A 13200-nucleotide genomic window follows, 5' to 3' on the forward strand; every position below is an offset into this window, starting at 1 on the left:
ACACACTTGGATGAATCACATAAACAGAAGCTTTTCAAGATGCAACTCCAAGTCATTCTCAAAAATGACTATAATCAAAAGTCAGATACCAATTTTCAGACGAGTTTCTTACAGATTTTGCCCCAAAATAAAGAAACCTAAAAGCTTAATAAAACACCTAGAGATTTTCTCACCCATCCCTTACAGGAGGAACCTCTTTAACATAAAGTGAAGTGGTAGCTATTTCACAAGATAACGACAAACCCTAACCCGACTTCTTCCTAAGGCAACTGTCAGGAAGCACAGATCAATTATTCCATACTCTAAAATGGAGTTTGGGCCTTCCCATAACAGTCTGTGATACCTGTCTTGCCCTAGCAGTGAAAACTTACAATCTGGTTAATATGATCACGCTGTCTCCTGTCAGCCATACACTTTGTGGATGATCAATGAATACTGCTCAGGTTTATTCAATGAGTTGGAGCCTACTATTTGCCAGGCACCATGATGGCAATGAACAAGACAGAGCAAGTCTGCCCTCACTGAGCTTGCATTAAATAAGTAATTGAAATTACTTACACTTGAGAAGCAGTGATAAGAAGCATGGGCCTAATACAGCCTATTACAGCAAAGGAACTTGACAGTTTGGACTAGTGGATCTCTACCGGGGCTGTACACCAGAATCACCCAGGACAGCTTCTAACCATACCAAAGTCCAAGCCCAACTCCATATCAAACAAATCAGAATTCAGTGAACCCTGGCCACTGGTTTTAAAGACCATATACTCCCCAAATAATTCTAACGTGCAGCCAAGGTAGAGAACCCACTGGTCTTGGGCATCATGTGATAGGTTTTTGGGGAACAGAGGTCAATAATATAATGCCTGCCCTCCAGGAGCTTATTTTCTGGTGGAAAGCATTCAACCAAGTAGAGGTATCAGCAAAATGCTCTAGCAACATGGAGCAAAAAACCCTCAGATACAGGATAGTGCTTCTCTGGGTACAAGGATAGGGAAGTGATCCCAGAGGGCTATATAAGATGTTTTACCTGTGTCAGCAAGGTTTGGTTTCTAAAGATGGGTTCTCAGGTGCTGAATTATTCTTTATACCTTTTCATATGTCTTAAATATTGCTAGCTTTTTAAAAAGTAAAATAAAAACTGCCTTTAGTCAGTGAAGGCATCACAAAAGTTATTTAGCTTGAGTTTTGAAGCTTGATTAGGAAAGTTTTCTGAAAAAATGATCTTGAAGATGTAATCTGAAATATGAATATGAAAAGATAGGAGGAAAAGCATATAGGCAAAGGAAGACTGTGTGCAAAGGGTTGTAAACAGAAAAAGCACAGGGCCGTACAGAAATTGAGAGAAGGCAGAGAGCAAAACAAGGATGAAACAGGTTCTCAAAATGCCATCCTTGGTCTAACAGCAACAGTAGCATCAAGAATTTGTTAGAAATGCAAATTCTCAGGCCTTGCTTCAGACCTACTAAATCAGAAAGGGGAGGGTGGGGGAACAGCCTTGGTAATATTAAAGATTTGGGATTTTATTCTAAGATTAATGAAAAATAATTGAGAGGTTTTAAATAGATGGGTAACAATTAGGATAATAGTAGCTAAATGATTTGGCATTAATAGCTGAACGAAAATACCTCAAAATCTAATTTTTGTAATAATCAGAATCAGAAACCATACTGAATCTTTAAATCAAGGGTCACAATCATACCTTTAGAGCAAAGTGGGTAAGGCAAATGAGTGCAGTGGGACGTGGAAAACTGGAAAGGCTGCTCTCCAGTTAGCACAGTTATCTACTTTGGAGCCAAACACAAACACGTGTTGAGTGGAGGGATACAATGGCGAAACTAAGGTTCCCTTAACACAGCTGCTGAAAGAAAGCAGAGGGCCCTTTGCAGGGAATCCCAACTTCTCCTTCTTCAGGTATGACTGTTTCCCCAGCCTGGCTAGGCAAATCTGGCATCAAACCAAAATTTCAAAGAATAAACCACTTTTTGTTTCTTGGTCCAAGTAGTAGAGGGATAAAAAGCAATTCAACAAACAAGATGCCAATAACCCAGCCAGCTCACCTCCCTCATGGAGCTTCTACTACAGAGCAAATGACCCATTTGGATGAATCTATAGCAGAAGCCTGAACTTGGGAATGCTCCTTATGACAGGCTGCCCAGGAACAACCCTCCCCTGGACCCAACAGCACTTCACTTCAGTAGGTCAAATCAAACTCTTGGATTCAACAGTACAAGGCTCTCAACCCTTAGAAGACATGCAATGTGTTTGCATGCTAGGCTTCTCAGGACTAAAAACTATCAAATACAGTTCTGTCAAAAGGCCACTAGGAATAAGCAGAAACTTTTTGATGAGGAGCAATTACAGCACTGGCAGAAATCCACCAATTGGGGTTCTTGCTACAATAGTACCTCACCCAGATTTAGCCACAAACCATAGATGATGAGGGAGTGGTTACACATTTCTGACTGAATCAGGTTAAAAAGCACATTCCAGTGAAGTTCAGGATGCAGAAAACGATTGCAACAGACATTAATGAGAAAGGAACAGAGAGTGACAGCCTTATTCAGACACTTCCTCTCCCAATTCTTCAGCTGAGAAAGTCAACAGTCTCAGAAGTCCCATCTGACAACAGCTATTCATCCCGGCCTGGGAAGCCTGAATTACAGGTGCTAAGGGCCTCCATAGACTTTGCCCTATTAAGTTTATGTATGGCTCAAGAGATCTTCAGGGGAAGCCATGGAGGCTTCATGATAAAGTCAGTTCCTGCCTCCTACCAATTCCTTAGATCCAGAAAACCATTTTCTCCCAAGTCAGAATAATTAAAGAGACAAGTTTAAAATTCAAGTAGAATCAAAATTGCAAAAGAATCTTATCTGGGCGCCTATGGCTGAATTTCCATTTCTTAATTGAAGCCAGATTTGAAGGTTTTGTATTTATGTGTATTTATTGACATATACTCAGTTTACAATGTTGTGTCAATTTCTGGTGTACAGCACAATGCTTCAATCACACATGAACATACATATATTCGTTTTCATATTCTTTTTCACCATAAATTACAAGATATTGAATATAGTTCCCTATGCTATACAGCATGAATTTGTTAAGCCAGATTTGTAATAAGGGGTTTGCTGCCTACAGTCTTAACTAGATTTCAGAGCAGTTCATTTTATTCCTGTGCCCAGCCTGAGTGACCTGTCCACATTCAGTGGCAGAACTAAGATAAAGGTAAATGTTCCCGGAACAAGCCCACTATTAAATTGTTGGTGTTAATTGCCTTTGAGTATCAAATTATAGTCCCTATGCCCTGTAAGATGATGATTAACAACCGACATTTATGAAGTGCCTACAAGCACCCACACTTTTTATACTAACTTATTTAATGTTAATCCCTTCATGAAGTGGGTACTTTTAGTTTCATTTTACAGGCATAGAGAGGTTAAATGACTTGCCCAAGGCTACAGAGTTAGTGGCAGAGTCAAAATGCAGACCCAGGAAATATGGCTCTAGAGCCCAAGTTCTTAATCAGCAGACCATATTGCTTTTTCTCAGGATATGGTCAGTCCATTCTGTAAACACTCATCAAGCATCTGGGCACCAAGAGCTCTACTAGATAAGAGCATCTATTCACAAAAAACAACTAGAAAATCTGTTTTTACTCCATATGTGCCCAATGCGACAATCCAGGCTGAATGCACCCCAAGATCCTACCCTCCTAGCTAAACACTAAGACAAACACCTAAAAATTAAGCCCTCAAAAATAAGATTTAAAAAATAAAACAACACTGAACCTCCTATCAATTTTGATGGAGAGCATACAGTGCTTCCACCATCTCCATTTTCTCTGTCCCTCACCTGGTTCCATGCCTAAGAGCCCAAGATTTAAAAACAAAACCCCCAAAACTTTAAACAATGTTTAGATCTTTAAGTGAAGGTCACAGATATATTCGTTCCTGGGCAGGCAGCCGAAACAAACATTCTATAAGGTCAGTTCAAACATTCCTATTCAGAATTTTGAGCCCTGAATTCAAGGAATAGTTCATCTTTCATTTAGCTCAATACCACCAAAATATCCAATTGGAAACTGGTTTTCTTTGCTTTCCTCTCTGCACCCATCATCTTTTAGAGAGTGGCAGAAATACTCACAGGCAAGCTTGAAGGTCTTGACTGAAGACTCAGGTTCATATCTTCTTGCCCTCCCTTACTGGAGGTCATCGAGGGGGCTGAGGACGCCTGAGATCCAAATGAATCTTGAGATAACTCCTAAAACAAGAAAAAAGAAGCTGTGAGAACCTGGTATTGATAATTCAGACGAGCTTGCTTCCTGGTGAAAGGGCTATGGGACTCTCACAAAGGGGAAGTTGGTGTGAGAGACTGCCCAACTGCACACAGTATTATCCAAATGCAGAAAAATACAAGTTGTGGCTCTTAAGAATGTCACCAGTGGAAATAAGACTCTTTCTGATGGCACTGTTGACCATTTATCACCACCCACAGAAAGCTATTCCTTGGGGTTAAATGCTAAAGTCTGGCTAATTAGAAGTTATATCTATCAAGAAATGAGACCAATTCAATTTAAAAACAACAAAAAAAACTCACACTAGAACCTCTGCATTAAAATGAGTACTGCTTCCTTCAAAGACATTGCCTTGGGATGAGATATTTATTTCAACAATGCCACCAATGCACAAAATCTTTACTGGACTTGTCATCACTCAGTCATTTCTCTTCTTTTTGCTCTTTAAAGAATAAAGCCCAAATTGTTATTTTTAGACATTATCACCTACCTTGTTCATAGACATGGCAACAAATGATTTTTAGCTATTTCCCAAAGTCAAATCCACTCTTAAAAAAAAAGGATTTGCTACCACTGAGAATATTCCAAAGAATGTCATGTCAGCTCTGATGGCAATTTCAAATGAAAGGGTCCAAAATACTTTGAGCAGTAGCAGAATGGAATGGCAGTTGAGTGAATGTATAGTACAGCCTCCCAAACTGACCGTTTTTAAAAAGACCAAACTCACTTGGAAGCTCAAGTACTGAATGCTGAGTTAAAAAAAAAAGTAATAAAAAATTAGTCCCATTATCTTTAATTTCTTATCCCTCTATGCAACTTTTCACTGCCCTATTTCATCAGTAAGAAGAACTACAGGTTTCTATGCAGTTATGTCTTTATTAGTTCAATCAATCCAGTTAGCATGTCTACCCAGAGTTTAATTGGTTTTTAAGTACACATGAGAGAACCAATTTGTATGGCAAAGTTCTCATGACACCAACCCCCAAGCTGTCTGTGGTCACACGTAGGAAGAGGGGAGAGGAAGGGACATCTTACCTGTGGTGGAGGGAAGCGCTGCTGGGAATAGGCAGTTTGCTGTGACTGCTGAGACTGGGGCTGAGGGTACGCAGCCTGCTGGGAAAGCGTCGAGGATGCTGGCTGCTGAGGTTGCTGCTGCTGGTAGGGAGACTGTGCCTGCGGCTGTGAGTAGGGGGGCTGGCTCTGGGGGTGCTGCTGGGTGGTTGACTGCTGGGAGGGATATGGAGTTGGGGACTGCTGATGGGGAGGCTGGGGTGGCTGCTGAGAATACGGAGGCTGAGAGGACTGGAGCTGTGGTGGCTGAGACTGCGGCTGCTGCTGATATGAAGGTTGGGCGTGAGGGGTCTGGGATGGTGGCTGCTGGGAGTAGGGAGGCTGCTGTTGCTGGGGGTGAGGACTTTGCTGGTTGTAATATGGAGTCTGGCCCTGCTGACCATACCCGCTGGGGCCTTGTTGTCCATAAGGAGGAATCTGTAGAAAAGGAAAAGATACTTTTAGCACTGACACTTCTGGATGAAGAAAGGCAAAGTATTCTGTCAGAAGCTATGCCCTAAGGATGAGTACAGAAAGCAGGTAAGACAAGTCTCACACTTAGAAGGCCCAGGGTTTTTCTACCAACCCAGTTAAACCAAGCCAGAAGGATAGCCAAGCTAGGTTACTAGTTGGTTTGTTTATAAGTGGACTACATTCATCCACAGAAAATTTATACTATTTAATATTTGGGCAACTTACAAGAGTTCAAGAGCAGCTGTTTTCACCAATGAGCCTACTCTTTTTACCATGGCCTAGACTGTTTTTATAAGCACCAGGAATCTGTATCCTAGCCACAACGAATAGTCAAAAGCAGCCTGGCTCAGCCAACTGAAAACCTAGGGTTTAGTAATCCAGACAGGATGCCAATCACTAAACTACTCTAGTTCTTTTTCATTTAGTCTTCATTCAAAAAGTTATTTGAAAGCCTACTTGCTTACTTGTACTAGGTACTACTTTAGGCACTGGGGATACATTTGGTAAGTAGGAAAAAAAAAAAAAAAAAGACCAATAATATCCACCCAACTCTCCATTTTCAAGTTGGAAAAAAAGAGACTATATTTAAGGGCATAGTTTGTTTTAAAGTCTTAGGGAGGAGGGTATAGCTCAAGTGGTAGAGTGCATGTTTATCATACATAAGGTCCTGGGTTCCATCCCCAGTACCTCCTCCAAAAATAAACCTAATTACCTTCCCCCCTCAAAAATAAAGTCTTAGAAGTAAAGTTAGGTTTTATATTCCGTCTCTCATCATTTTCAGTATGAACATCACTTATACTTAAGTAATAGAAAATGCTGTCAAAACAAACAAAAAAAATGACAATAAAAAGATAATGGCGTGGATGGCCAGACAAAAGGAGATGAAGAAAATCTTAATATTTGTAATAGCACTGTTAGCATCTTTACTGTTCAATCTTCCCTTTTTCTGCTACTCCCAGTTCCTTCTAAACATTCATTTTAAACCAGACAGCTACATGTTGAAAGCCTCGAGAAACATGAAGGGCCTCTTCTGTCCCAGGGCACATGGCATGAGTGGTTTTTCTTGGTAGCAGTGGACTGGTGCTCAGTCACTGCCTTTCTTTCTTCCCACCTCCTTCAGAGATAACCACTCAGTAGATACAAGTAGGCCAAAGGCCAAAGAAGACAGATATTATAGCCTGTGGCCAGGGAGCAGTTTTCCTTCCAGAACACATGCAATGGTGCCCACAATCTTGGTCTTGTAAGTTGCACACTGTAACTGAGTCAGTTGGTCTATGTTCCTTTCAAGGTTTGGAAGCCAAAGACACATTCTGATTCTATAGGTCAAGACCAGACCCTGGACAACAACAAGGATTAAGACAGTCGGAGTCACCATCTACCTGCTGTGCATAAGAGAGGCCGCCCATGGTACTCTGCGCTCGGCCCTGCATGGTCATCGGGTACCGCTGCGGGGTCTGGGACCCATATGGCTGCCCTGGGTACCCATGTCCTTGCTGCGGTCCTGACGGAGGTCCCTGCTGTTGCGAGTATGGGTTAGTCCCGCCATATGGCTGAGGTCTCATCTTGCCCATCTGATCCATTGGACTGGATGGCTACAAAATAAAGAGCATTTCATTAACCTGAAGCTTTGATGGCCTCAGCCAATATGAACACAAACCTAAGCATACAGGTCTGTATGCCACATAAGAAAACAATTACTATAAAAAGTAATGGTACAGACCCCATAACCCTTGGGTAAGTCATTTAACCTTCCTCAGAACCTTGATTTTGTCATATGTAAAATGGAAATACCACCAGTTTGTGAAAGCATCCTGTAAGCTATACATTACTTTTTAAGTGTGATACTACCTGAGAGAACAGGGACAGGCCAGGTGTGGAGTAATGAATATATGCACTCTATGGTGTAGAAAATCAGAAAAAAGGCCTTTCAACTGGGAGGGGACGGTGCTGCTATACTCTGCCATGATCTTGTTCAATAATACCAAAACTGTTGCTTCAATACTGTGTTTGGAAATTCAAATACACAAGCATCTAGATGTTTTTATTCTTTAAATAGTGGAATCTTATTTCCTTGCACATCCATAGCCCATTTGTACTATGGCACAAGCATTTAAATTTATGCTTTCTTCCAAACTGGTAACATCAACAAGTTACAGTTGTAGAGGAAACTGTGACTGTGAATTTATTTAGAGCTTTGTACAACTTAACTGAAAAGTTCACCTCCTTTAATACTCAAGAGCTTGAGGGTGTAAGAGGGTAGAACTTTTGTCTCTTTAAAGAATAAGATACAGAGGAACCAATAATGAAAGTTCAAAGTTCAATTCATAGGTATTTGGCTACAAACATAACTTTTAGCTCTTTGTGGTACAACAGGATCAATCAACACAATCACTCTTTGACATTTATACTATTGGAGCTACTAGTATACAGCCTCAGTACACTTTTCCCCTGCCAGAGTTGCCTACCTATATCTACTGGTGGTGTGCAGCGGAGGAAAGAGTGTCTCTAAATACCTTAAATAGATATGCCCAAGTTGCAGAGTAGACCTGGACCTAACATAAAACTTGAAAACTGAATCTTAAATTGGAGATGGCGAGTAGATATTAATACTCTGGGTCTGAACATCATTAACTCTCAACATCATTAACTCTCAAATTAAGGAGTTCAGTGGTTCTCAATCTTTAGAATACATCAAAATCACCTGGCGGGCGTATTAAATCACATACTGCTGGGACTCATTCCCAGAGTCTCTGATTCTGTAGGTTCAGGGTTGGGGCTAGGATATGCATTTATAACAGTTCCCAGGTGATATTGATGTTGCTAGTCCAGGGACCACCACATTTTAAGAACCACTGGTCCCTTCTAGTTCTATTATTCTACAATTAATAAATTTTTCTATAATTTAAGGTCTGTAGTGTAAGACCTTAAAAAAGAACACAACCCCCTCCAAAATAAGGGGAGGAGGCGTTCAAGCAATTGGTTCTCTGCACATGTCTTTTTGGGCAGAGTAATACCTAAGTGTTTTATAACAGAGGAAGTCGAGCTGTCATGAGGAAAATGGGTAAGACAAAAAGCCACAGACTATTCTAAATATCAACCCAAAAAAAAAAGCAGAAGCGAAGTTCTCTCTTAGGCTGCAGCTGAAATCAAAGCTAAGAAGGTAAGTGATGATGGGAATACCTTCAAAGTTTCCAAACTAATAATAAAACTGTGTCCCAAATCACTACTACATGTCAATATTAAAATTCTGTTTCCAACAATCACAACTAAACAATTTTTGCCCAAGTCCTGCCTCTGTATCAGAAGCTCCAATAATGTTCCCAACCGTAATTCTGGAGCTACACGGATTCTTTTGGGACTGTTTAGGAAGTTCAAATTCAACAACTGCACTGGTGAGCAATAAACAGCATGTGGTCTTTCCCAGGTACTCCTGGCAATGGAGCCAAAACATCACCATTCTTGCCTATAAAGAGAAAAGGGGCTTACACAGCCACATCATGCTACATAGAACAAGAGACTGTCATCTCATTAGAGCCTGCAGCTGCTGTCCATGTGGCCCCAGGTGAAGAAACTACATTTGCCGAATAGAGACCAGCCCACTTTGGGTATCTCTGTCAGCGTAGGTTTCCCCACAACACCTGAGGGGCAGTTATTACCACGGTTACTACGGAGCTTCTAGAGCAGTATCTATTAATTGGGGATATAGATCAGAATTTTCTGTGAAGCTTCACAAATGCCTGGGCCTCTCCGCAGAGATTCCAATTGAGTGGGTCTGAAAAGGCTTGGGCTCAATCCCCCACCCCCAAACCCCTTAAGATACTTGGATGATTCTAGGGTATACTACTGGCTAAGAACCAGTAATTTAGAAAAACATCACTCAACAAAATCGTCTGTACTGTGTGACTATTAAGTACTTAAAATATGGCTAGTGTGACTGAGGAAATGAATTATCTTTACTTACTTCTGATTTTCAAATAACTACATGTAACTAGTGGCTATCATATTGGATCATACAATTCCAGAGCAATACTCACAAATCATCTTCATCTCTCCCTGCTCAACAACAGCTCCAAAATTCCTACCTACTATATCATATTCAGTACTGCATAGAAAGAGCAAAGACTGTAGTAAATTGATAGACCTGGGTTCAAATTCTAACTCTATCACTGCCTGACCTTGAACATATCAGTTCTTTATTTAAAATGCACATTAACACACTTCACACAGTGCCTGGAACTTAAATGTACAATGAATAGTAGCTATTATCAATAATGATAAATAGTGCTTCTGCCTAGCTCTAAACCCTGCCACAGTGTGCTGTGATTCTACACATTTTTCAGCCTCATGCCAAACTTCCCACTTGTCCAGCTCTAGGCAATGGTACCCCTTCCTGTCCTCCTGTCCATAATGGCTTCCACTAGCAGAAACCCAACACATCAACATGAAGCTACTTCCAACTTCTTTAGTACATTCTGATCTTTCACATTTCTGAATGTCCTATTGTAACTTCAGTCAGAGTCATAGGTTTAGCACTTAGTTGTCCAGCTAACTGACTGCATCTTTTGAGACTAAGTTCTGGAAAGTCAGAGATCGGGTATTTTATCTTCGAAGTCCCTCCAAAGACCCCAAGCACAGAAGTAGGGCTCAGTAACTTCAATGTACAAAGCTGCCCTATTGTAAGAAGTGGGTAGGGGATACTGTGGGGAGAAAGCCCAGATCAAATCATCTAACCAAAGGGCCAAGAGCACCCCTAAACTCTAAACCAGGTTATGACTTTGGGGGCAGAAAAAAATGGGGACTGGACTGAAAAAGAAAGGGGGGGGTGTATAACAAACAGCCAAGGGAGAAGAGCACACTTCTCAGAAGAATCTTTTCTACCATCCTATAACCAGAGGTCGTCAAACTGCACAAGCATCCCTAAACACACTGCTTAAAAACAAAAGCCTAAACGCAAGTTACTTTTTCCTCTCTCACATCAGGGGGACTGCACTCCTAACTGAAGACAGCTACTTACATGGGGGCTAGTTAATAAAGGGTTTAAGGATTCCTCCATTAACTTTAGAAATTCCTTGCAGAATAAAAATTAATGCAGGAGGAGGGTATAGCTCAGTGGTAGAGCATGTGCCTAGCATGCACAAGGTCCTAGGTTCAATTCCCAGTACCTCCATTAGAAAATAAATAAATAAAATCAAATAAACCTAATTTCCCCCTCCACCCAAAACCCAAAATAAATGCAAGTTAAAGAAATTCTTATTCCAGAAGTGAAATTAAGACTTTACCTTTCCTGGACATCAGATTTCCGATCCCTTCCCTTCACCAAAGGGTTATAATCAACAGAATATGCAGCTTAGCAACTAAAATATATTCAGTTCAATCAGATTAGTTTCGTCCCACGTCAAAGTTAAACATCTGCTCATATAATAAAGGGAGGTGGGCAGGGACCTATCACCCTTCTGACATTTAAAACCATTGTGAAAGATTTGTGATTTGCAGTTATAGATGAAATGCTATCTTCCAATCTCTCATAACAGAGAAGGGGCTTTAAATCTTCACTAATCAGTTTTATTGGAAAGTAGTAATTTCAGACTAGAAAAATCCCTACTACATGCAAGACAGAAAAGCCAGTATCAGCAATCTGCAGGCACCAAGGAAGAGGCAGGGGATGGAAAATGACAAACACCAAAGAGCCAGAGATTCCACTCTGGGAAAGACGAAGAGGAAATCCTTTCAATGGGAAACCACAGGAGTAGATTACTGTGATTACACTTCAAAAGCAAAGGCTCTGCCACAAAGGCACATAATTGAGAGGAAAATGCTGCCCCCTTGATCAGGGAAGTCGGGCCCCCTGCTATATAACTCTCCTGCATTCATAAAAAATAAAAATAAAAAAGAGCCATAAGAAAACCCCCAACTCCATTCAAACCACTTATCTCTTTCCAGATCACTGGACATGTTACAAACTGTCTGCCAAATGAAATGCATCAAAAGATGCAGTTTAGGGGCATCAAAGGCAAGGATGCCTAGCAGGCTGGTCTCTATGAATATATTCAGAACAAACAGCTTACAGACTAACCACTTGCATAGAGTTCTCCTGCTCCAAGCAAATGGAATTAAAAGCCCCTCCAGACCAGAGGGCTAATGGAATCCCTTACAACTTCTTATTGCACCAAGGAAAGCCTAACAACCTAAGGGGTTGCTGAGATATAACACACTGGACTTCAAATGCTCCAACTTCTGATCAAGACTGATTGAGAAGAGAGCAGGAAAGATGGAGCCATGCAATCCAACTTCCAAGGGAAAGATACTGTTCACCAAAATGCACAACACCATATGGTAATGGCACCAGGAAAGAGAAACTTCTTAGTTTTTTTGAAATAAAAGTCCAACTGAGGAAAGCTCCAGGCTTCAGTTCCAATCCAAAGATGCAGAAAGGAAGCGACCAGGCAGCAAACCTAAGGAGCCAGATTTGGTACCCAAGGACCAGCAAGAACACGACTAGAGAGGGATGGGCTGGGTTACCAAAAAGGTATCCATCAGAAAGCAGAAGTCTGACTACCACTTGTCCTGTCATCCTAAATGCCAACTAGTTGGGGGCCAGCAGAAACCTTGAGCCATAACCTTGGATTCCGGATATTAAAATATTTCTTACTCCTTGTGCTTTCACTTTATTCCTGGCCAGATTTGTTGTATGACTTTTAATATTAACAATAAAAAAGCATCCCTGGCTCTTTAACCAAAAGAACCCCCTAATTGATTCCCACAGTAATTAACCTGCATTTTACCTCAGAGAGCGGTAGTTAAGGAAGTCAGCACTGCTATTTATAACTCATCTCAAATTGAGGGCAGACTGCCTAAAATCTAACACATCCCAGCTGTACTCCTGTTTGAACTGGGGCCAAGGGAATTTTTTAAAGCAATCTTGGCACCGAATGAATGACACCAACAGTATGAGAGCACGAGCGGTTGTGTTGTGGTGACGTAGCACTGGAGGTGGAATGGGAGGGGGCCAGTGTACTGTGATCCCTCTCGTGCACGCCTGCTGCTTGCAGAGTCCCAGTACAGTAAGCTGGGAACCGCCCACTGAGAGCCAAACACAGGAAAAGGCTTTTCCTGTGGAACGCCTTGAAGTGAGAAACACATGGCTAATCTGCATAAACGCGAAGCCACACCGCCCCTGCCAGGAAGGTTAGTGCTCGTAATCTCTGGCCATGAAGCTGGCTGCCTGGGAGGACTTGGACTGGCGCCTGATAACCCAGAAAGAGCCGAGAGAACAGATGGGTAAGGACCCCAGCAGAAAACAGCCCCGGGTCACGTGACTCGCCACATGGCCCCGCCAGCACAAACTATTGTCTGGCTGCGGAGCTCCCATACAAAGGCACCCG

At 41.6% G+C, this 13200-nt stretch overlaps 1 protein-coding gene across 2 annotated transcripts in view; it reads right to left on the minus strand.

Annotated features, from left to right (window-relative positions):
* Positions 1-13200, minus strand: part of ARID1A (AT-rich interaction domain 1A) — a 67371-nt gene that overhangs the window by 34433 nt on the left and 19738 nt on the right. For both annotated transcript variants that reach the window (XM_074377083.1, XM_074377084.1), the window contains exons 2-4: positions 7198-7410; positions 5330-5782; positions 4144-4260 (exon numbers count right to left, since the gene is read on the minus strand). In XM_074377083.1, the coding sequence (XP_074233184.1) occupies positions 4144-4260; positions 5330-5782; positions 7198-7410 (783 nt within the window). The remainder of the gene's footprint in view (positions 1-4143; positions 4261-5329; positions 5783-7197; positions 7411-13200) is intronic.

Source organism: Camelus bactrianus, chromosome 13 (genome assembly GCF_048773025.1).
Source record: "Camelus bactrianus isolate YW-2024 breed Bactrian camel chromosome 13, ASM4877302v1, whole genome shotgun sequence".
NCBI lineage: Eukaryota > Metazoa > Chordata > Mammalia > Artiodactyla > Camelidae > Camelus > Camelus bactrianus.